At 47.5% G+C, this 25,178-nt stretch overlaps 1 protein-coding gene across 5 annotated transcripts in view; it reads left to right on the top strand.

Annotated features, from left to right (window-relative positions):
- SPPL2B (signal peptide peptidase like 2B) overlaps window positions 1-20,420 on the top strand; it is a 46,707-nt gene extending 26,287 nt beyond the window's left edge. Inside the window, exons 6-15 of one of the 5 annotated variants that reach the window (XM_029051512.1) lie at window positions 3,443-3,585; window positions 5,943-6,039; window positions 8,194-8,310; window positions 10,033-10,114; window positions 13,833-13,907; window positions 14,006-14,068; window positions 14,739-14,838; window positions 16,633-16,710; window positions 17,831-17,991; window positions 19,622-20,420. In XM_029051512.1, the coding sequence (XP_028907345.1) occupies window positions 3,443-3,585; window positions 5,943-6,039; window positions 8,194-8,310; window positions 10,033-10,114; window positions 13,833-13,907; window positions 14,006-14,068; window positions 14,739-14,838; window positions 16,633-16,710; window positions 17,831-17,991; window positions 19,622-19,828 (1,123 nt within the window). In that variant the 3' untranslated portion in view covers window positions 19,829-20,420. Of the gene's footprint in view, window positions 1-3,442; window positions 3,586-5,942; window positions 6,040-8,193; window positions 8,311-10,032; window positions 10,115-13,832; window positions 13,908-14,005; window positions 14,069-14,738; window positions 14,839-16,632; window positions 16,711-17,830; window positions 18,059-19,534 lie in introns of all 5 variants that reach the window. The other 4 variants (XM_029051511.1, XM_029051509.1, XM_029051513.1 and 1 more) reach the window with 4 other exon arrangements.
- Window positions 20,421-25,178: the final 4,758 nt, after the last annotated feature.

Here is a 25,178-nt window from a genome sequence, read left to right as displayed (position 1 = left end):
TCCAAACAGGCTCTTGTGGTTTGGGAGTATAATGAGTTATTCCCTAACAGCTTTCTAGGCAAAGCTCAGAGTGAAAATATGCATTCTGGCAGAACCGAGCCTACTAACATTTAGTAAGCACTTAAAAATGTGCACGGGACTGTGCTAAGCTCTAGGGTACGTAGAAGAAAATCAAGGATCAAGGCAGAATCCCTGGCCCACACAGGCTCCCAATGTAGATGTGGGAGGACAGCACATAGAACAGAAGGATATTACCAATCCATGGTATTTATTGAGCGCTTACTGTGTCCAGAGCACTGTACTAAGTGCTTGGGAGAGTCCAGTATAACAGAATGGGTAAACATGTTCTCTGCCTACAAGGAGCTTACAGTCTAGAAGGGGAGACAGACATTAATATAAATAAATAATGGATACGTACAAAAGTGCTGTGGGGTTGAGGGTGGGGTGGATGTAAAGTGTACTAATCCAAGTACACCCTTGAGGCAAACAGCTGAAAACCAGTTAAAATGAACTGGTGTTAAGCAATAAAAATATCAACAGTAAAATATGTATCGGTTAAACAATACTTAGAAGGGCAGTCTTTGGGTAGAGGGCCATCAACCACCAACTCAGAATTCTGAGCACTTCATGCCCTGGCACAAAAGATGCTAATGACAGATTGACTAAATAAATCATCATTGCTCTAAACGAGCAATTACAGCCTTACCTGGCACAGATCCAGATTTGATTTCAGTAATTTCGTATTAGCGCTCTACTGGTTAAGTACCTATTATGCAAAGATGTTCCGTGTTAACAAATAATTAGTGAGTTTCCAGATACACTGTTCAAACAGGTGAAGGTGAATGAATGAAGAAACAAACAACTGCAAAAGGTATTTTTGTAAAACTGTACGCGGCTGAAAGCCAGGGAGCTCCAAGTTGGAGGCTGAATACCAGTTTGAAGTCCCACTGTGAATAAAACAACTTAGCTCCTTGGGACAAAGGTGCTATATAAATGGTAAGCAAAACCATAAAGGCTGTGGTGGTGTCACATCGCTGTTACGGAGCCCACATCTGCCAAAAACCAAAACTAAACATTGGCTTCAAGGCTTTCTACCAGCTCTCTCCCTCTTACTGTATGCTTCACTTCTTTTGCTACACGGTGGCTCACATGCTTTGCTCTTTGTGATGCCTGGTTTGACAGTCACACCTCTCCCAAGCAAATCAAATCCCCTCCTCCAGAAGGCATTCCTTGACTAGGCTCCTGTTTTCCTGGTCATTCCACCCAACGGCATCCTCGGCATTTACATACATCTATTTGATTCAGTGGCCTACTTGAATTTTTATCATTTCGTTGAATCACATTTTTTGAGAGCTTATTGCGTGTAGAGCACTGTAGGAAGTGTAGAGTATAATACAACAGAACTGGTAGATATGTTCCCTTCCAGAAGGAGCTTACCATCTAGAGGGGGAGACAGACATTAATATAAATAAATAAATTAGGAATACGTACATAATAATGACGATTGTGGCATTTATTAAGCACTTCCAATGTGCCAGGTTGGACAATCCCTGTGCCATGTGGGACTCACAATCTTAATCCCCGTTTTACAGATGAGGTAACTGAGGCACAGAGAAGTTAAGTGACTTGCCCAAGGTATCACAACAAGCAGGTGGTGGAGTGCCATTAGAATCCAGATCCTTCTGACTCCCAGGCCCGTGCTCTATCCACTAGACCACACTGCGTCTCATAAGTGCTTATGCTTCACACAAATGCTGTGGGCCTGAGGGAGGGGTGAATAAAGGGTGCAACCCCAAGCACAAGAGTGACGCAGAGGGGAGTCGGGGAAGAGCAAATGAGGGCTTAGTTGGGGAAGGCCTCTTGGAGGAGATGTAATTTTAATAAGGCTTTGAAGGTGAGGAAAATGGTGGTCTGTTGGCTATGAAGAGGGAGGGAGTTCTAGGCCAGAGGCAGGATAGGATGTTGGTGAGGGGTTGGCAGCAAGACAGATGAAATTGAGGTACAATCAATCAATCAATTGTATTTACTCAGTGCTTACTGTGTGCAGAGCACTAAAAAGCTTGGGAGAGTACCATGTAACAGACTTGGTGGACATGTTCCTTGCCCACAACGAGCTTACAGTCTAGTAGGTTGGCAAGAGCCAATTGTGTGGGCTGGGTTGTAGTAGGAAATCGGAAAGGTAAGAGGGGGCAAGGTGACTTGAGTGCCTTAAAGCCAGTGGTAAGGAGTTTCCTTTTGATGGGGAAGAAAGGATTATGGTGAGAAGATGAGGAGCTCTGTTTCAGACATGCTAAGTTTGAGGTATCCGTGGGACATCCAAGTAGAGAGATCCTGATGGCAGGAGGAAATGCAAGACTGCAGAGGAGGAGAGAGATCAGGGCTGGAGAGATGTATTTGGGAATCACCCACAGAGAGGTGGAGTGAATGAATTCTCCAAGGCAGTGGGTGTATTCATTTCATTCAGTCAGTCGTATTTACTGAGCACTTACTGTATGCAAAGCCCTGAACTAAGCGCTTGGGAGAGTACAGTACAACAATAGACACATTCCCTGCCCACTAGAAGCTTACAGTCTAGAGGAGGAGTAGGGAGGACAGAGGTGTAGACAGAAGGGGACCCAGTACTGAGCCTTGAGGGACTCTCACATTTAGGAAGTGGGAGGCAGAGGAGAGTAAAAGAATATCAAGTCAAATGAATTGAGTGTTCACTGTGTACCAAGCATTATGTCAGGCTCTGGATTGAATATGTAATAATCAGTTCAGTCACGGTCCTGTCCCACACAGAGCTCACAATCCAATTGGGAGTAGTCAGGTGCCTAGAACAACAGGAGTGAGATATGAAACCACAGTAAATTACCAATTGAACAATCCAAAATCATGTTAAAGTAAGTAGCTACAGACAGGGCAGGGCTGTCCTCAGTTTCTTCCCTGCTCCAGGCAACAGTTTTTGGTTCCAAACCACCGCAGCCTTCCCAGCTTCCCCTGCCCGATCTGGAGGCCCGTGTCGAGTTTTTTTGTTCGGTAGGGTTTGGCAAGGCTGGATGGTGCATTGGGGTTTTAGAGGGAGCTTATAAGATCCTGGCCTTATAGGGACGCTGGTCTCACTGGCCCCTGTTTTCCTGGGGCTTCTGTTCCACATGGGTCAAGAGGGATACAGCCAGGAAGGGCCAGGCATCAGGCAGCCCTTGGAATTTCCAGGCTTGTCTGATGTATGGCTGTGTGTCTGCTCGCCTCCCCCATGTGATTATTAGCTCTTGTCAACGTTGAAAAAATCTGGACAGCAGACTTCTGCAGGGGGAATGGGGTTAGCTTCTGTGGTGCTCAGTGTTGTGGGGTGAGGCTGGTCCAGGCAGTGGGTAGCCCGCCATGGCATGGGAGCCCCGGACCACATGGCTCCAAGCTTTTTTGCCCACCATCCCTCGACTGTATAATCTGTCCCTTTCAGGAGGTATATGAAGCACAAGCGTGACGATGGAACAGAAAAGCATGACGACGAGACCGTGGACGTGACGCCCATCATGATCTGCGTCTTCGTGGTGATGTGCTGTTCTATGTTGGTCCTGCTGTATTACTTCTACGATCAACTTGGTACGTCTCTTTCTGTTCTTACTAAACAAGCCAGATCTCTGTTGTCTGCGCTCCCCCCCCCCCCCCCCCCCCCCCCCGCCCCAGCCTCCCGTTATGGCTTCTTAAAAGATCTCTTCAGCCCCGTTAGGAACTGCGGTCTTTTCTCTCCGTTACCACTTAGACCGAAGTTTTCCCGTGTCATTTTCACAGCTTGAGCCAGTGCCCTCTAGTGGCTTTGAGGATTTCCTCATTCAAAAGTGAAGCTAGAGGGAGAAGTAAATAATGATAATTGTCTTTGTTAAGCGCTGACTGTATGTCAAACACTGTACTAAGCGTTGGGGCAGATACTGGTCCCACGGGGGGCTTACAGTCTCAGTAGGAAAGAGAACGGGTACTGAATCCCCATTTTGCAGTTGAGGGAACCGAGGCACAGAGAAGTGAAGTGACTTGCCCAAAGTCACACGGCAGGTAAGTGGCGGAGCTGGGATTTAGAACCCTGTTCCTCCGGCTCCCGGACTTGTGCTCTTTCCTCTAGGCCATACTGCTTCCCAGTTACTGTCGCTGGGAACTGCCTCTTTCCCTTCTGATGTCGAGTAGATTAGGCTTTTGGTTTGGCTTTTTCAAATTAGTTTGCTTCATGGAGGTTAAAACTAAGTGACCACCCCCTAACTGTAGGAGTCTCATAAGGCTCAGTTCTGGGTCCCCGTCTATTCTCCGTCTACACCCACTCCCTGGGAGAACTCATTCACTCCCAGGGCTTCAACTGCCATCTCCGTGTGGATGATTCCCAAATCTACATTCCAGTCAGTCAATTAATGGTATTTACTGGGTGCTTTCTGTGTGCAGAGCGTACAGTATAACAGGGTTTCTAGACATGTTCCCTGCCCCCAAGGAGCTTACACTCTATATCTCCAGCCCTGATCTTTCCCCTTCCGTGTAGTCTTGTATTTCCTCAAACTTGACATGTGCAAAACAGAACTCCTTATCTTCCCCTCCAAACCCTGTCTTCCCATTGACTTTCCCATCACTGTAGAAAGCACCACCATCCTCCCTGTCTCACAAGCCCCTAACCTTGGCATATTCCTCAACTCATCTCTCTCATTTGACCCATATGCTCAGTCTGTCACCAAATCCTGTTGCTTCATAAAATCGCTAAAAATCCGCCCTTTTCCTCTCCATCCAAACTGCTGCTACTACTAGTCTAAGCACTTACTTTATCCCGCCTTGACTACCGCATCAGGCCTCCCCGCTGACCTCCCTGCCTCCTGTCTCTCCCCACTCCGGTCCATACTTCTCTCTGCTGCCTGGCTCATTTTTCTAAGAAAACTGTTCAGTCCATATTTTCCTACTCCTCCACACCCTCCAGTGGTTGCCCATCCACCTCAGCATCAGACAGAAGCTCCTAATCATTGTCTTTAAAGCACTCGATCACCTTACCCCCCTCCTATCTTACCTTGCTGATTTCCTACTACAACCCAGCATGCTCACCTGGCTCCTCTAACTCCAGCCTACTCACTCTTTCTTGATCTAGTCTTTCTCATTGCCGACCCCTGGCTCACGTCCTCCTTCTGGCCTGAAACTCCCTCCCCCATCACAGCCGATAGACTATCGCTCTCCCCACCTTCAAAGCCTTTTTATATAATCCGATCTCCTCCAAGAGGCCTTCCCCAATTAAGTCCTCCTTTCCTCTCCTCCCTCTCATTTGGATCTGTACCCTTTAAATCACTTGATATCCACTCCACTGTCAGCCCCACGGCACTTATAATAATATTGGTATTTGTTAAGCGCAGAGCACTGTTCTAAGCGCTGGGAGAGATACAGGGTAATCAGGTCGTCCCACTTGAGGCTCACAGTTAATCCCCATTTTACAGATGAGGTAACTGAGGCACATAGAAGTTAAGTGACTTGCCCACAGTCACACAGCTGACAGGTGGCAGAGCCGGGAGTCGAACCCATGACCTCTGACTCCGAAGCCCAGGCTCTTTCCACTGAGCCACGCTGCTTCCCTAATATGTATGTACATATCTGTATTTTATTTTCATATCTGTCTCCTACCTGTACCTTTCATATCCGTAAGCTCCTCCCTCTAGACTCTAAGCTCCTTTTGGGTGGGGAACATACCTCCCAACTCTGTTACATTATGCTCTCCCCAATGCTTAGTACAGTGCTCTGCACACACAGTAAGAACTCAAATGTGATTGATTGAAGTGACCAGAAAAGCATCAATAAAACATCTCCATCTGAGGATAGCACCTAAACCAGGATGGACTGGGCTGGGGCGTTCAAGTCTGAGGCCGGTTGAAAATAGGTTAGTGCCCTACGCCACTCTGCTTGCTTGGGTTTTCCACCCTACCCCTAACTCCTGTGCTCTGTTGCAGTGTACATGATCATCGGAATATTCTGTCTGGCATCTTCCACGGGTCTCTACAGTTGTTTGTCTCCTTTTGTAAGACGACTCCCATTTGGGAAGTGCAGGTAAGCTGTTTCAATATGAAGAAAATTTTGATGTTAAACGAAGACTTTGGTATTCCTGAGAACGAGCTGATATAAAAGGATGACCTTGGGCCTCAGGAGCTGAGCCTCTTGAGGTTGATTCAGACTGGAACAGGGACCTCCTCTGAGGATAGGTTCCCTTTCTTGCGTTGGCCAGGCTCCCCAGCTAGACTGTAAACTCTTAACGGGAAAGGACTGTGCTTCTTCCTACTAATTTGTGTTCCCAGTAGGCACTCAGTAAATGCTGATCAGTAATGGTGGTGATAAACAACATGCGAGTACAGTAGAAGGCGGGTTATCCTAACTATGGGGGATTACAATTTTTTCTTGTAATTAAAAATTTGGATAAGTCCATATCTAATTTTGTGTGATTATTCCAAACTTTTTACCAAACTGCAGGTAGTGTAGTTGCTGGATCAGATCATTGGCCCATCCAGTCCAGAGTTCTGTCTCCGTCAGTGGCAACAGGATGCCCCTCCTTACCGGAATGCCCCTCCTGGATATCCAGGTTTAGATGTACGATCTAAAAGCTAATAATGATAATAATAATAATGGTATTTGTTAAGTGCTTACTATGTGCTAAGCATTGTTCTAAGTATTGAAGTAGATAGAAGTTAATCAGGTTGGAAGAGCAAAGTAAAATAGTGTGGCCTGATGGATAGAGCCTGGGCTTGGGAGTCAGAGGACCTAAATTCCAATCCCGACTCTGCCACTTGTCAACTGGTTGAACTTGGGCAAATTGCTTAATTTCACTGTGCCTCAGTTACCTCATCTGTAAAATGGGGATTAAAAGTAATAATGTTGGTATTTGTTAAGCGCTTACTATGTGCAGAGCACTGTTCTAAGCGCTGGGGTAGACACGGGGGAATCAGGTTGTCCCATGTAGGGCTCACAGTCTTAATCCCCATTTTACAGATGAGGTAACTGAGGCACAGAGAAGTTAAGTGACTTGCCCACAGTCACACAGCTGACAAGTGGCAGAGCCGGGATTCGAACCCATGACCTCTGACTCCAAAGCCCGTGCTCTTTCCACTGAGCCACGCTGAATCTGATGTGGGATGTGTCCAACCTGATTGTCTTAATAATAATAATGATATTTGTTAAGCGCTTACTATGTGCCAAGCACTGTTCTAAGTGCTGGGGTAGATACAGGGCTTTCAGGTTGCACACAGTCCCTGTGCCACGTGGGGCTCACAGTCTTAATCCCCATTTTACAGATGAGGGAACTGAGGCACAAAGAAGCAAAGGGACTTGTCTAAGGTCACACAGCAGACAAGTGGCAGAGCCAGTATTTGAACCCAGGTCCTTCTGGCTCCCAGGCCCGTGCCCTATCCACTACACCATGCTGCTTCTCCTCGTATCTACCCCAGCACTTAGTACGGCGCATGGCATATAGTAAGCGCCTAATAAATGCCATTAAAGAAAAAAAAATTGAGAGGGGGATGTATCAGGTGAAGAGAGCAAATATGTAAGGTGAAGAGGGTTGGTTGAGAGCTCTGAAACCAATTGTGAGGCGTTTCTGTTGCAGAGAGAGAAGGGTAGCCATTAGAAGCTTTTGAGGAATGAAGTGATGTATTCAAAACACTGTTCTAGAAAGCTAATCCAGGCAACAGAGAGTAAGAAAGCCCGGAGAGGGGAGAGGTTGGAGCCGGGGAAAGCACAGTGACCCTTATCCTCATGCTCTGGGATTTGCTGAATGACAGTTCCATATTCCCCCAGGCCTACACCCTCTCTGATTTTGTAAACTTCAGTCAGCCTTTGTCTTTCCAGACTGAAGAGTCTTAATCTCTCAGTTATCCAGACTAGCCCCAGTTCAGATAACCACTCGGTTTACATAAACAGTGTTTGGATAATCAACTTTCCACCGAAGTAATAAAGGGGTATTGAAAGGATGAGTCAGGTTACCTCTCTAGAGAGATCGGAGCATCAAAATCCCTATCAGCCCGAGTGGAAATTTTTCCTCCCGCTCTCCGAAGCGGCCTGAGGTGCTTTTTCTTCACCTTAACCCACCCTCCTCCTCAGCCAACTCTCCTTGGGGACAGAGCCCCATAACCGGGTGCCGGAAATTGTATAATACATCTGGGTATGTTCCCGACCGATGATTTTCTATTGATATGGCCTCCTTTCTGCCTCTAGGGTCCCAGACAACAATTTACCATATTTCCACAAGCGCCCACAGGTTCGGATGCTGCTCCTGGCTGTGTTTTGCATCTCTGTCAGTGTGGTGTGGGGAGTCTTCCGAAATGAAGATCAGTAAGTGCTTCAGTTCCTGGAGCACCGGCGGCCACCCCATCCCCGATGTGCTAGACTCTGGGGAGGGGAAGAGCCGGCTGCCCGAAAGATTTGGGCCGTGAGCCCTCTCTGCTTTGGCCTTTCCCCGCCCTCCCCGCCTCCCCCCCCACTCCCAACCTTTCTGCTAACTCTGAGCAGTATCCTCAGGCGCCCCCAGATCTGGGGCTCGGAGCACTGGACGTGCTCACCCCTTATCGGCACTTCCCTAGAGACAGCCCGGTAAGCAGCTTGGAGCCTCTTTCATTTCACGGATATTAAAAACCTTCCTTTTTAGCCTGGTGAGAATGATCAAAGTGATGGTGCCACCCACACGGTAACCCGGGCTCCTCTGATAGGACTGTCTGGGCAGTGGCTTCTTTGCTTCTCGACTGCATTCAGGTTCGAAACGAGTCGGGCGGGTTTATCCAGTTGCAGGATGAATTGGGATTGAGATCTGGCCGCAAACGCCCCCCCGAGCTCTTTCGACTGCCAGGGTGGCCCGGTCCGTACGTCCTCGATCAAGGCCTTGCACGTGCTCCTGCAGCCAGGAAAGGAACTCCCATTTGGGGGCTTTCCCCGGCTACTAGGTTGGGCTCTCGGGCATGTTCGCTCCTGAACGAGAAGGCCGTCGGTTTCCCAGCGGAGGGCTGGAGACCCAGCAGTCCTCAGGCCGTTCGGGTCCCGGAGGAGAGCCCTGGCCAGTCACCTGGCACCCGCTAAGCGTTAATCTTTAAATCTCAGGCTCGGTGAGGATTGTTCAGGAGGACAGAGTCGGCTTGTTTCTGCACAGTGCTGACAGCCTCTGCTATCAGTGACACCATCTGGTATTTTCTTAGAGACCTTCTTTCAAAGGAGCAAAATATTCTTGGCTCCAGTATAATGTGGAACTTTAGCTGAATAAACTGGCAGGAGGAAAAAGCAAAAATATTTTGAGGGTCCTTTTTGCATCAGAAAGGAGCATCTAGACTATTACTGCATGCAGTCAAGGCAAGATAACCCATTGCTTGAAAACCGTCTTGCTCCTGGATGAGTGAGGAGGGGGGCCCCAGGACGCCTGACTCGCCGGGCTGTCGGCCTCCTGGCTGGGTAAGGTCTGCCCAGTCCGAGACACCCTGCTCCCCAGTCCCCTCCTCTCCTCCCCACCCCCACTGCCTTTCTGTCAAAACAGGGCACTCCTTAGAGCTGAGTCAGCAGAGCGAAGGTCCTCAGCAGGAAGGAAAGCACAATGACCTAACTCGGTCATTGGCCCCATCCACTAGTGGATGGGAGATGATCTTTTTAGGTAAATTGCGCGTCCCCTCTTGGCCGGCACTGTTGAAGAGCTGCCGGGCTGACTTCAGAGACGGATGCGCTTCGGCGGTGCTTCCGAGAGACCAAAAAACAATTGACCCTGCAGTGTTTTCACCTCTGTGTAATCTTGAAAAGCATGTTGAATGCCTCCGGGAAGTGTAAGACCCTGCCGGTGGGGCGTTCTTTCGGTCAGGATCCCTAAGCTGCGAGGACCTTCCTCACGAGCTCTATCGGGGCTGGCTAGAAGGGCCCCCGTGCTGCCATCGTTAACGGAGTCCTTTTCGGAACTGCTTTCTCCCATGCCCATGGGTACCATGGGTGGAGAACCGTTCCTGGAATTCTGGGCCGGGTGGGAGTGCCCAGCTCAGAGCCGTTGTTGCAGGCTGATAATGCCCTTGCTCTTTTGTTTTCTAGGTGGGCCTGGGTCCTTCAAGATGCCCTGGGGATTGCCTTCTGCCTTTACATGTTAAAAACCATCCGCCTCCCAACTTTCAAGGTAGAGAAACTTGATGAGGGCCAGAGGGAAGGGTCATATTGCAGTCGTTGGGTATGAAAGGAGCAGTTAATAGTGGATTGGATGGAGCTGAGATGGGCTTTGCAAATCGGCCCTTTTCCAGGGCGAGTGTGTCTCCCCGAGGTTGGCGGCTAACTCTTCGGGGCGAAGCATCTCTCTTCCCCTCTCCCCCAGACCCGGGGCTGTGGGCCCGAGGGAGGAAGGGAGCTGCCAGAGAACGGTGCCAGTCCTGGGCATCCTTCTCCCCAGCGGCCCTGATCTGGTGCCCTAACTGCTACCTGCTGCGGCCACTCTTGCTCATTCAGGGGCTGATTGTCCGGTCTGTGGCATATTCATACCTTTTGCGTCTCGACCCCTGGCTCTAAGCCCTTTGGCCGGGAGCACCGTAGAGAGAGGGTGGGGGAAGTGAAAGGAGAGGACTCCTCAAATCAGGCTGCTTGGCAAAAGCTTTGCTGGAGGGGGTTGAAACTAACAGCCAAACAATGGGTTGGGGATCAGCTGTGGGGTTTCACGTCTCCTTGCTATCACTGGCCACCTGTAACCGGGGATGATCAACGGTCACCGTGGTCACCGTGGATGATCAACGTTTGATTGTACTCTCACCTACCCGACCCCTCCCCCTTCCAGAGGGGAGGAGGAGGAGAGGGAGGCTAAGACCCGGTAATCTACAACCACTCCTGGTTTAGAAGAAGAGGGTGTGAGAGGGCAAACGCTTTGTGCTTTGTAATTCTTCACCCGGAGGAAGGTCCTTGAGGCGTTTTGGGGTGTTAGTATACTATCCTGCACTTTCAAAGGTGCCGTTGATGTGCTCTGGGTGAGCAGGTGTGGCCGAAAAGAACAGTACACGGAACAGCACGCTTTTCCACATTGCGGATAAGTGAAGACTCACCTGGGGGGTTTACAGCCACCGTTCGCGGAGCTGTCGCTGTGTGCCGGTCTGGCTCTTTGCCTCACAGGATGTACAGCGTCTTTGCTCCGACAGAGCCCTCACGTCTCTTTTCAAGTCAGATGTAGTTAACCTGTCTTTTGCTGTGGTTTCCCAGCGGTCTGTAGCTCTGAGCCATTGCTTGAAGCTAGGCCTTGTGTCCTCATGGCATGTGTTCTACCCAACCCTTCTGATTCTCATCTTGACATCCTCCTGTGGAGGATTTGATTTGATCTCTTGTCATCTGTCCTCCACAAATTCGGCCTAATGGCAAGTTAGGCATCACTTGGCTTTCCTGGTGAATATTTCAGGGTGACACGGGTGGGAGTCTTGGTCTTTTAAGTGAAATAAGGCTCCTGGGTAACGCCAAAGAAACTGTTCAAGGAGGCAGTCGACGGGGGATAGGCTTAAGGTTCACAGTCATAAAACGGGTTGGGCACCACTATCCCTCCTTCGACAATTTTAGGTGTAGGTCTTGACGCCGTGTTGATGTGTGGCGTCATCTGTCCGCGTGTATTTCAAAAGATGACACGTTGGCTTTTTAGACTCGGTCTGTCTACCTCTTGGTCTATCAGCTCATCTTTGGGTAAGGTGCTGCAGGTAGCTCAATTTGGTGGATGTGTGTGGCGTGTCCTGGTATGGGCTGGTATATGATCTCGGCCTTCCCACTTAACAGCCTTCCTTGGCCGTGCTGGACAGACTCTGCAAAACAGCCCATGCTTTCACGAAATCGTACTGCCATGTGCTCTATTCATAATACTGCTTCCTCCCCTGGGTGATGGGGAGCGGATTGGACAGAACGCTGTCGTCCTGGCCCAATCAACCATATCACCAAAGAGTAACTTGGCCGTCAGTGACGGGATCCCGAGGCTGAAGAGCCCCAGGGCTAAGCAGGTCTCCTATAAACTAAAATAACTTCATTATGTGTGTATAAAAATATAGTCCCTGGTGCTGTACGGAATAGTCCACTCTCCCTCGGCACTGCACAAGTGAGATACGTGCCACTGTCCGCACAGACCCAGAATTCTGTGGTGATGCTGTCAGCACTTCAGCAGCCATCTTGATGCACTTTCCACCAGCGAGGTCGACACCTGACCAAGCATCTGGAACCGGCCAAGGCAACGCGTCGTGGCCTTTATTCTAGTTTTTGCAGTCAGCGATGAAGCCCCAGACCACCTGGTATTCCCGCTAAGATTGCAAACCAGGAAGGAAAGTAATGTGCCTACAGCTGGGTAGACCAGGGGATTTCAAAGCTCCCACCATTACTGCTCCCTCCCCGAGGAAAAGAGAGAAAGTTGACTCATGCACCTTTTTCATTCACCATCACTGATAAGATGCTGACCAGGGTCTTTTTGCCACAATCTGTTCAACATGTCAGAGCCGGGCTGTGTTTTTTTCATAATTACTCGTTACTCAGACTGTCCTTGTTGTTTCTTCCCCAAGCCCAGACTTGAAAGGCTTTGTGGGTTTTTTTGAATTGGGAACAAATATGGCACTGATTTTCCAGCTCTCTGTGACTCCAAAGCGTCTAAATGTTTTCTGCCCAAGCTTTTCTTGAAGGATCTTCCTTTTATATAGATCCTCGGTATGTTCATTTTCAGGCTGAAAGGGGAAGAATAAATTGAGAGTTAAAACTTAGTGGACCGTGAATTTGTATACATCTGGGGGGAACAGTGTGCTTGTTCTTGAAATCATAAGCTGTATAATGAAAATATAATGTGAATCTACCATGTCTTTATAAATAGAGTATGGATTTTTAGGGTTTTCCCTGATTAAACCAGTTTCCTCGCCCCCTTCCTCCAAGTAACTTTTTAAGATTTCAATTAAACTCAAAAGAGCTTTAAAATCTAATTCTTTTAGTGGTTTTTCTTAACACTTTCTCTGCCAAAACGTACTTGTTGATTTACGACTCAGTCCCAATTCTCTCGAAGCAGATTTTAATTGAATTAGTAGTGCATTTGTGTGATAAACGGTCAGTCTCTCCACTGTTGTCGATGTAATTGACATATATTTTGAATTTGCTCTCTGAAAGATTTGGTCACTTTTGTTTCTGGGGGCTTTCCTTTTTCTCCCCTCTGTAAAGAGTCTGGCGATTCCTTAAGTAATTAATGCAATAATAATTGCATTACTGTTGTTTGCTATGTGCCTAGCACCGTACTAAGCACTGGGGTAGATAGAAAATCATCAGGTGGGACACAGTCCCTGTCCCACATGAGACTCATGATCTAAGTAGGAGGGAGAACAGCTATTGTTTCCCGCTGTCACATGGCGCTGGGTGATCATGCGTGTGAGCGTCTTCGTTCTTCTCCCTCCAATATAGAACCCTCACCCCAAAACCCAGATTTGGATATTATTTCTGGTTCGGATCGATGCCGGAGCCCACTGTGCTCAACTGAGCAAGGTGGCTTTCGCGTGGCCGACAGGGAGCTGTGGTGTCAATGTTCAGTTACTTATTTACCTTTATTTGCAAATGCTAGAAGTACTTGCCGAACAGATGCTACCTGTGAATTACAAAAATAAAAGCTAAAATGAAAACTAAAATTATTTTGAAGAATAAACCCAATTTTTATTCAAAATTTAAAAATAGGCCATAAGGCTCAATCGATTGCCCCCCGATGGCATATTTAAATCCCCCAAATCTGTACCCTGTTCATAACTCTGCAGTGCAAGGCTTAAGATAGGATACTTTCTGTCCTAGTGTAGGACTGCTGTAAACATAGTTGGAATTGCCTATTGCCATCCCAGGCAAATCATGCTTGTCTGTCTCTTTCTCAGGGCTGCACTTTACTTCTGATGGTGCTTTTCATCTACGATGTGTTTTTTGTCTTCATCACGCCTTTTCTGACGAAGGTAGGAACAGTGCCAGTTGGTCTTTGAGAGCGGAATGGTGTTTATTACCCACAGTCTGAAATTAGTTTGAACTCGACAATTTCCCTTATTTCCTGTAGAGCGGGACCAGCATAATGGTGGAGGTGGCTGCCGGCCCATCTGACTCAGCTACTCATGAAAAGGTATTTCTTATTATTTTATGAAACATGAGATGGATTCAGCCTCTTTAGCCGCTGTGCACTTTGGACCACAAAGAACTGCAGCAACAGAGCTCATAAATAAGGCTTTAGATTGTGTAATCTCAAAAGCTGATGGTTCTGAACCGAGACCATGAGAGTATATGGCACTGGGAGAGGGGTTTGAAAAAAGTGTATGTTGTCTGCTTTGTGACCTTGGGCCTGTCACTTACCTTCTCTGTGCTTCAGTTACCTCATCTGTAAAGTGGGGATTGCCTCAATTACCTCATCTGCAAAATGGGGATTAAGGCTCTGAGCCCCGTTTGGGACATCTTGTGTCTATGTACCCCAGCGCTTAGTACAGTGTCTGACACATAGTGTTTAACAAATACCATTTAAAAATTTTTTTAAAACATTGGAAAAAAGAAAAAAAAGCTGGCAGATTTTCCTCTGGGACAAACAGAAGGATTAGCATTGGAGTCCAATACCTGAAAATGTGGTCAAAGTTATGATTGGTATAGGAGAAAAATGACTGCTTCTGCGTTTCCATCAAGGAGGCGTAATATTGTCATATGTACAAAAGTGACCTGAGAAAAAGAGATTCTGGTATTCATGACTTTGAATGTAAATCGATCAAATTTGTTTCCTCTGAAATATATATTTCTTCCATTTTTAGCTTCCTATGGTGCTAAAGGTTCCAAGATTAAATGCTTCACCATTAGCCCTGTGCGACAGGCCATTTTCTCTCCTAGGTTTTGGAGACATTCTTGTTCCAGGTATGTCATTCACTAAGCTCATGAGTGTGATCAGTGAAAAGTAAAATCCTTCCTATCGTATCATTCCAAATGGTTTGTGGGTGGCTACGGGACCCTTTCATAATAGCTATAGACTCCTTAGAAGCAGTGTGCTCCAGTGGAAAGAGCACAGGCTCGGACCGGGGGTCTCCCTGCCACTTGCCTGCTGTGTGGCCTTGGGTAAGTCAGTTCACTTCTCTGTAACTCACTTTCCTCATCTGCAGAGTGGAGATTCAATACCTCTTCTCCCTCCCCCTTAGACTGTGAGCCCCATGTAGGACAGGGACTGTATCCAACCCGATATCTACCCCAGTGCTCGGGACATAGTGTTGAACAAATACCCTTATGGTTGGTATGATTATTGGCCACCCTTGTGATGTGGTGAGTGAACTTAATGACCCTCTCCCAACCTCAAGAGGGCTACTCTAGGAGATGACCAGTCGTTCTCCACCTCACTGAGAACAGAGGGGCCTCCAACTGCAGCTGGGAGGGGGCTTCTAGGTTGTAAAGAAGAACCTCCCGATAGGATTGTTAAACACTAGGGTTTAGAGGCTGAGGATAGTAGTGATTGACTGTGGAGTCTCCTTCTGAGGAAATTTGAGGAGGACTGGATAGCTATCCCTTCCCTCACCCCCATTGAGTTGAGATCTGGTTCCTCCTGAAGGTAGGGGTTTGACAGTGGTCTTTCAAGAGGTCTTTCCTGTCCAAGGAATCGGTTTCCCTCTTAATTCATGGTAGCGGTTGCTCCATTCATGCATTCAATTGTATGTATTTGAGAGGCAGCGTGGCTCCGTGGAAAAAGCACGGGCTGGGGAGCCAGAGGGCATGGGTTCAAATCCCAGCTCCGCCGCTGGTCAGCTGTGTGACTTTGGACAAGTCACTTCACTTCTCTGTGCCTCAGTTACCTCATCTATAAAATGGGGATGAAGACTGTGAGCCCCACGTGGGACAACCTGATCACTTTTTTCCTCCCCAGCACTTAGAACAGTGCTTTGCACATAGTAAGCGGTTAACAAATGCCACTATCATTATTATTATTATTATTATTGAGCGCTTTACTCTGTTCAGAGCACTGTACTAAACGCTTGGAAAGTACAGTTCGACAACAGATAGAGACAATCCCTACCCAGCAACGGGCTCAAAGTCTAGAAGGGGGAAACTCCAAACTCATTACGCTCTCTAATAAGCATCCTGATATTTTACTTTGGAATAAGTAATGAGCTGCGTGGTGATGCTACATGAACAGAGTGGGCTTTGCATTTCCTGTAGCCCTGGCCGTTTTTGCAGTGGTCCAGGCTACTATTTGATTTTGCTCTAGTTTCTCATCCTACTCGATGCCACGTGACTTCTGGACACCAAGCTCTTACAGACTTCCCAGGGGCAAAGGGTATTAAGAGTCATTTGAGTTATCGTGGGGAATATAGCAATAATAATAATAATAATCGTGGTATTTGTTAAGCGCTTACTATATGCCAGACACTGTACTAAGCAAATGGAGTTGGGCAAAGTCCATGTCCCACATGGGGCTCACGGTCTTAATCCCCGTTTTACAGATGAGGGAACTGAGGCACGGAGAGGTTAAGTGATTTGCCCAAGGTCTCACACCAGACAAATGGTGGATCCGGATTAGAACCCAGGTCCTTCTGATTCCAGGGTCCAGGTTCTATCCTCTACTCCATACATGCTGCCTTGCTCCGTAGGTTGAAAAGATACTCTCTTCCTTTCACTTACTGTGAGCTTGACCCGAAGATAATCTTTTCCTCTTTCCTTCCCTAGGATTACTTGTGGCATACTGCCACAGATTTGACATTCAGGTGCAGTCCTCCAGAGTCTACTTTGTAGCTTGTACCATAGGTAGGTCTAAGGTGGTATTTTTCCTCCCGACTTCAGCCGATGCCTCGAAGAGTCACACTGAAACTCTGCCATCTCCAAAGAAGCCTTACCACAGATCCTAAACCAGGCTTCCAGAAAGCCACTTTTCAGTTTGTCCAAGACTAGTAATGGGCAGGCTGGAAGTAAGGATTGTCAATTTTACTTCCTTTATTATCTGTGTAGTTCTCCACCAGCTGACTCCCTCTTACCTACCCTCTCTGTTCTGCTATACCCCAGCATGTACCCTTCGCTCTTCCCAAGCTTCCCTTTTTGACTGTACTTTCCTTATGACTCTGTCATCTACTATCTGATGTTCATGCATTTCCCCTTATCAGGTTGCCCTTCCTCCTCAGTGCCACCTAACCCCTCCCCTCCTTCAAAGCCCTTCTCAAAAGTCATCTCCTCCAGGAGGGATTCCTTTACTAAGCCCTGTCTTCCTTCGCACCCACCCGATCAGTCACCTTAACTCATGTTTCTCTGTTATTATCGGTCTACCTCTTTTTGTGTAATAGCTTACTTGTGTTTTCTATCATCCCGTGCCTACTCTTTTACCTATTATATATTTAGCAATTTGCTCATTAGATTGTAAGCTCCTTAAGGGCAGGGACTGCATCATTTACATCTACTGGAAGTGCTCCAAATGCTTAATATGGCACTAGGTGCACGGTAGGAGCTCAGTAAATACTGCCGATGAGGTTGACGACAGGTGTGGGGAGGCCAAATTGGAGAAAAACAGTCCCAGGCAGGTGCATTACTGATACTTCTGCAAGCTTGTTCTAAAAGCCAGTACACGCAGTTCTGCCACAACGTGGGTTTTCACCAGTTATTTTGACTATAGCGTTGTCAGGGAGTTAGGGAACATTGATCCGACAATGTGAGCTTGTTGGGCTATAGCCCTCTCCACGGTGTTAGAAGAAATGGTTCGTGCACAGTTTTCCTGAACTTGAGGTTTTGCGAGAACATTATCCCATGTCATAGGAGAACCGGGTATCTTTCATTATTGTGATGTATTTTAGGAATATCTTCTAGATAAATCTATTCATGAATACTTTGGAAATAACATGTCCTTTTCTCCTTCTTTCTTTCTCTCTTTTGGCTTTAGCTTATGGTATTGGCCTTCTGGTGACTTTTGTGGCCCTGGCACTGATGCAGATGGGCCAGCCGGCCCTGCTCTACCTAGTGCCCTGCACTCTCATCACCAGTTTTTCCGTAGCTCTCTGGCGTAAGGAGCTGACGATGTTCTGGACGGGCAGCGGCTTTGCGGTGAATACCAGTTTGATATGAGTGTCTTCGAGAAATACTAATATTATAGAACCTAACTAAAATTAAAGTTGAGTAAAAATATTGCAGTATTACAATGAAAATCATGAAGCTGATCTCGTTTTGCCGTAAAACTTGTTTTCCAAGGGCAAGGGGGTTTCGCCTCTGGTGTTACGTTTACTGCGACCCTATGGTGTGAGGAGAAGATAGAAGTGTTAGGGAGGGCCACCATTCCCCTATTCTTCCAAGCAGCCTGTTGCCACCTGCCAGAGACAGATTCCTGGGTGAGTTTGACCCAGTAATCATGTCGCTGATGGTCTTGTGTTCTTATATATGGCCAGCCTCAGAAAGAGACCCTCCCCTTCCATCCCCGCCCCCCCAACCCCACCAAGTTTCAGATTAATTTTTGCTTAATCTTGCTATTTTCTTTCCAAAAGAAAATTTCCCTCAACCTGCAAGTATTAAAGACGTTCTTGATTGGGTTGATTCACAGTTATCATCCTCGAATCATCTGACCCAGATACTTAAAGGGAATTTTCAGTCCCTGCCTTCTAAGCAGCTAGTGAGCTGTAGCCAAATCCTTCACCCCTCCACATCAGATTGCTTTGTGCGTGTGTTTGTGTTTTTTTTGTTTTTTCCTCCCCCGGCCCTTTATGGAGATTAGCTGGGGCTCTCCTCACCACCTGTGACAGGTGAGGTTGCCTCCAAAATCATTATGGGGAAATCATGGCATGCCCGCTTGAGGAGAAGGAAGGGAGGGGTTTGAGAAACAAAAGCTCTTCTGCTTCCATCTTCCAGCCTCCCTCCTGGCTCCGAGTAATTCCTGGTCTGTTCTGAGTTCCAGGCAAGCGAGGAGCCATTTGGAGGCAGGTAGAAGCCAGGCCAACTCCTCCCCACCTACACAGTGGGCATTGTGCTGATCACCAGCATTTTCTGGGACCCCAGTGGCCCAGTCCGGCCCCATCCAGAGGTCTCCTTGAATGCATTAGAAGTCAGTGGTTAATATGCTGGTAGTCTGAGGTGGCACAGTTGAGAGAGACTGAGGATAATAATAAGGATAATAGGGAAGCAAGCAGTGTTCCTCAGAAGGAGGAACAATAAGCCATCTTAAGACGCTGATATGGAAGCGGTCCACTCCGGCAGCAAGGCAGCATCCTGTTCTGCCAGGTATCTGGCCTCACAAGTAATCCGAAGCAGTTCTTCGAATGAAGTTGTTCATTTTCGACTCCACCCGAGGAGCTCCCCTGATTCAGTTCTCTATTGAGGTCCTCGGGGTTTAGCTACACTTAATTCTGGACTCCCGATCCTCTGGGGCCTGCCACAAGAGGCTGTGTATTTAGATTCCACTAGCCAGGTCAGGGACTCTCCTTGCTACAGGGCAGTTGCCTGCTTCGGGGACTCTTGGCAGACGTTTGTAACGCAGAGCCACGGAACAGGCATCCTTTTGGCCCTTGTGGAGCCTGCCTCCCAAACTACCGAGTGCTGGGCCTTTGGGTTGGGGATGTTTTTGTTTGACGTTGCCTGATTGGTGGCTTTCCTTTTCCAGAAGGACCTACCTCAGCCACCCTGGGTGGTGTCGTCGGCCGGCTGCTCCCAGCCCACAAAAGATTCAAATGCCTCCCCTTCTCAACAGGACCCAAACAAGGATATGACCAGCCCCACCTTCCACGCAGAAGACCTTTCAGGCCCATCCCTGGACCCGGAGAAAGGAACAGACGCCGACGGACCTACACCTGAGCCCGAGGGCTCTGCCGGCCACGTCAGGGACCCAGTCGTTGAAGGCAAGGACCGCCCCGAACAGGAGGTTCTCACAACCAGCGGCAAGAGTTCATCGGGCTAGGCAGCAACAGAGGAAATGAGAAACCCAGCCCTTGCCACCACGTAGCCAACTTGTACACAGGCTGGTTCTGGAGTGTCTAGAGTTCCCCCAAAAGTGCTCTCTCCTCTCATCCTCCTCTCATTTTCCCCCTCAAGGAATCACTGAAACAACAAGAATGTTCAACTCACAATTGCCTGTATTCATTAGATCCCTTTTCCCTTCTTTCTGAAACATGGTGCTCTAAGATCATTTGGATGACCATTTCAGTGAGAATGCCAGTAGGTTAGCTCTCTCCTTTCTTATCCAAGCCCAGTTGTATTAAGAGTTTTTATTTATGCAGTGCTGTGTGCTTGTGTAGCTGTGTGCTTCTCTAAGTTAATCCAGAAAGGGGGAAGCATTGGACAAGCCTCCTGCAATGCAAAGCTGGGAGAAATCATGGTTAGCACTTTCTCTCCTTAGCGGTTTTCATTTGATATCTTTTTTTTGGTTGTCTGTTTTTGTATGTATGTGTGTGTCTGTCTTTGTAATACCTGAATTACGAGCTTCGAGAAGAAACCGGAAATGGTTTGGTTACCAGCCTGTGGAAAAAGATATGCATTTTTATTGTGGTGCATGGAATGCATCCTTTTTTTCTTCGGGCTTTTCTTCAGGCTATTTTTAATTGTTTTCCTCCTCTGTACCTTAGCTTGAAGGTGGTCTGGCTTGAGGCAGCTAGACGCTCTTACCTCCTTGAAATTCAAGGTACTGTTTTTCTAGGAAAGCTTTCACTGAGTAGACTAATTGCCTGACGCTCAGCATAACATATGTATCCAAGTCAACAAGGTAGAAATGAAATTTGGAAAACAAATCCCCATGCACCCTGCCCTCCAGATAATTTAGAAAAGGCACCGAAACTGGAGAACGAAATGTGAAGGTGGGGCGTGGATGTGGATAGAGCTGTTTGTTTAAAGGACGTGACACAGCGGTACTGGATTTGTACTGCTTTATCCTCTAATGTAAGGTGGAGCAGAGACCTTGTGCACAGGGTCTTTTTAAAACAGGAGCGTGATGATGGTATCTTTTGAGTTGGGATGGGGGGTGGAAAGGAGAGCTTGTTTTGAAACCAATCCTTAGCCCGAAATCTCCAACATGAATGGGTTCGGCACATCAGTGATCAGAGTAAAGAAACCCCAGCCCTTTTAATGGGAAATCAGCCTGGTGTGCAGCTCCTGAGATCTAGGGTCCAGCCTGTAGTATTCCTATTCCGTCTTGATCCAGATGACTAAGAGCGGGGCTGTTTGTCCCCCGGATAAATCATTGATTGCCTCTGGGCACCTGGAGACTCCCAAGGGGGACTGCATGGTGGTACTGAAGATGGAGGAAAATATGGTCTCCATAATATGCACATAAGGATAGATCTCAAAGGTCCTGCAAGTTACAAAGGCCAAGATTTATTGGGGGGGGGGGGGAGCATGTGCTGAACCGTAGCCTAGTGTGAGGTCATAAACTCACCATAGCTGGAGGGGCAGGAAACCACTTTGCTTTCAGAAGTCACTTTCCTGCTACCCCGGGGGCTGAAGCAGACACTAAATGACCCTGGCCCTTCCATAGTTCTCTGCTGCTAGTTTCCATAGGCCCTAGCCACTGGGTCCAGGGCTGGGTTGGTTGTACATTAGAGCATTTCTTTTTGTTTGTATTGTGGCAAAGGATCCAATTTGCTCTAAACATACAGAGACTCAAGGGCATTTCTTTTCTAAACATAAATATTCCTAACTTTTGATCACAGACATTCCAGTTCCACCAATCATTGGTATTTACCGAGCACTTACCGGGTGCAGAGCACTGTACTAAGCGCTTGGGAGAATACAACAGGGTCGGTAGACCCGTCCCCTGCCCACAGGGAGCTTACAGTCTAGACGGGGAGACGGACATGGAAATAAAGGACATATATGGACGTAGGTGCTGTGGGGCTGAGGATGGGGTGAATATCTCAAGTGTTTAATAATAATAATAGTGGCGTTTGTTAAGCGCTCATTATGTGTCGGGCACTGTTCTAAGCCCTGGGGTGGATACAAGCAAATGGGGTTGGGCACAGTCCCTGCCTCACATGGGGCTCACAGTCTTAATCGCCATTTTATAGCTGAGGTAACTGAGGCATGGAGAAGTTAAGTGGCTTGCCCAAAGTCACACTGCAGACAAGTGGCAGAGTTGGCATTAGAACCCAGGTTCTTCTGACTCCCAATCCCCTGATCTGCCCACTAGGTCCAGATCCAAGTGCATAGGTGATGCAGAAGGGAAAGGGAGTAAGGAAAATGAGAGTTTAGTTGGGAAAAACCTGTTGGAAGAGGTGGGATTTTTTCATCACACAACAGTAGTGGAATGCATTCAAAATATAGCTGTGTTCATAGGTGCCCCCTCCCCAGGGATGATGGGGGCAATTGCTCCCGTGGGTTTTTGAGCTGGACTCCCAGATTTGCTCCTCCCAGGTCTCTGACAAGACCTGAGAGTTGCAAGTCAGGGCTGAAAAGACCTAAAATGGTGGCTTTGTGACCTATTAGCTATTTGAATAATAATAATTATGGTATTTGTTAAGCGCTTACTATGTGCCAGGCACTGAACTAAGCACTGGGGTGGATACAAGCAAATCGGGTCGGACACAGTCCCTCTCCCACATGGGGCTCACAGTCTCACTCCCCATGTTACAGATGAGGTAACTGAGGCATAGAGAAGTGAAGTGACTCAATAATAATGATGGCATTTGTTAAGCACTTACTATGTGCAAAGCACTGTTCTAAGTGCTGGGGGGGAATATAAGGTGATCAGGTTGTCCCACGTGGGCCTCTCAGTCTTGATCCCCATTTTACAGATGAGGTAACTGAGTCACAGAGAAGTTAAGTGACTTTCCCAAAGTCACACACCTGACAAGCGGCGGAGCCGGGATTAGAACCCATGAGCTCTGACTCCCAAGCCCGGGCTCTTTCCACTGAGCCACGCTGCTTCTCAAGGTCACTTGCCCAAGGTCTAATTAGCCCAAGGTCACACAGCAAAGTGGAGTCAGGATTAGAACGCATGACCTTCTGGCTCCCAGGCCTGTGCTCTATCGTCTATGCCATGTTGCTTCTCTGTCTTCTGCCAGTCCTCATCCCTCCTAAAATTCCTGCCCCCGTCCACCCCGCACTCAGAATGTCCCTCTAGATTGTGAACTCATGGTGGACAGGGAATGTGTCTGTTTATTGTTATATTGTACTCTCCTGAGCCCTTAATATAGTGCAGCGAATCATGGTAATACTCTGGAAAGAGCATTCATTCATTCAGTTGTATTTGAGCACATTGTCTTCCACCTACCAAGTTGGATCCTCTTTCCTCTGCCAAACCCCCTGAAGGGTTGTTCCATGTGCCCATCCAGGACAAAAAAGAAATCAGACTGTCAGATGATTAGATGAGAAGCAGCATACCATAACCAAGTGAAAAGAGCAGGGGCCTGGGAGTCAGAGGACCTGGGTTCTAATCCCAGCTCCACCATTTTTCAGACTGTGAACCTTCTGAGGGACAGGGAGCATGTCCAGTTCCCACTTAGTGGATTCTCTCCCACCGCTCAGTACAGTGCTTTATACCCAGTAAGCATTTAATATAATTACCAACACTACTCTGCTGTGTGACCTCGGGCAAATCACTTAAACTTCTCTGTGCCTCCGTTTTCTCATCTATAAAACAGGAATTCAAAAACTGTTCTCCTTCCTCCTTAGACTGTGGGTCCTATCTGGGACAGGGACTGTGTCTGACCTGAGTATCGCCATCTACCCCAGCACTTAATTAGTGCTTAACAAATACCACGATTATTATTATTATTCATGCCACAGAACTTGGCCTCTATGGTCCCCTGTGAGTGGATGGGGAAACTGTGGCCTGGGTCAAGCGCCTGAATTCTAAGAGGAGAAAGGGACATATTCCCCTTTGCCCCTGGCCCTTCCTCCTGCACCCAATACAACACCTACGGTCCCCAGCCACACATTTTGGATTAAGCACAGTGCCCCGGCAGATGCCCCCTAGTCTCCCACAAACCAGGTTTTAAGGGTTCTCCTGAACTGAACTTAAGAACTTGTGCCCAGGGCCCACTCAGGCCCTGAGTGGCTAGGGTCCTCCAGTTAGGCGTAGAGTCACTTAGGAATCCCTAGAAGTGACAGATTTGGGTTCTTGATTCTCAAGAGAGTTTTGATTCTGACTCTTCCCCTCCCACCCCCTTTAAACACTGCAGCCTTTGGAGTTGAGCTTTGAAAGGCTTTTCAGTTTTTACATAAAATGACAGAACAGACGCACTCTTACACACCTGCTTGTTTTTATTCATTCAGCCTACAGGGCCTTCCTGATATAGCTACTTTTTAGAATTCTGTCTTTCCTTCAAATATATCTCCCTCTCCCTCCCCGCGGCTCAACTATCCCACTATGGACAGAACTATTTTTCCAGAATAGTGGAGGCTTTTGATCAAAGTTCCATCTGTTCTGAAAAATATTAGCAGTGGACACATGGAGAAGCCTGGGTTAGCCATTAGCCTTCTAGAGAGTAGTGATGGGTTTTCTCACACAAAGCAAAAATGTCTCCACTGAGTCCTGAAACCTGTTTGTGTATTTCTCTTGGGTTCAAATGAACTGATAGCCTGGGAACAATACCAAATAAACCTTTCCCTCTTGCTTGTCTCCCTGCCCTTTTGTGAGCCTGTTGCTGTGGGGTAAAGTCATGCATATGAGCTCTTGTGCCGAGCAGGATGAATCGGTGAATCTGCTTCAACCCCTTGGACTTTGCCTTAATCGAAGCCATTTTCTACATATTAATTATGCATAGTATATACATTTTTTAAAAAAGTAATTGGGAAAATTTGACTGACCAGCATCAAGAAATTCTAAGGCAGATGTTCCTTCTTCAAGGTCGAGTTTCATATTTTTGCCTTGCTTCTGTTTTAATCTCATTAAACTTAGATTTTGATATTTAAAGCTCAGACTTTTGAATTGAATGTAAGTCAGTTTCTGCAGCGGTGCACGAGGATGTGAGGGACCTAAAGGAGCACTGGAAAAAAGGAAGACGGTTACCGGTATCAAATTCGGAACAGAAAGATTTGGTCAGGCATGCAGTTATTTTTCTGGTGGCCACCTGATGTCCATTGACTTGTCTGGGCAAATAGCTTGTTTGTGGTGAGTGGACAGGGGTTGGGCATTGACCCCTCATACATACCCAGCATTACACCCATACTCACTTTCTCCTAGCTTCTTTCACTTAGCTGAATGAGCACGTGTGGGTTTAGATCCGCTCAGGGAGTGCTCTAGGAACATGAAGAAGGGGAGAGGATTCCAGTGTCCTGGGGAGAATTCAGTTTGTGGTGATTTTGAGTGAAAGTGA

Source organism: Ornithorhynchus anatinus, chromosome X1 (assembly GCF_004115215.2).
Source record: "Ornithorhynchus anatinus isolate Pmale09 chromosome X1, mOrnAna1.pri.v4, whole genome shotgun sequence".
Classification (NCBI taxonomy): Eukaryota; Metazoa; Chordata; class Mammalia; order Monotremata; family Ornithorhynchidae; genus Ornithorhynchus; species Ornithorhynchus anatinus.
This window is presented reverse-complemented; position numbering and strand designations above follow the sequence as displayed.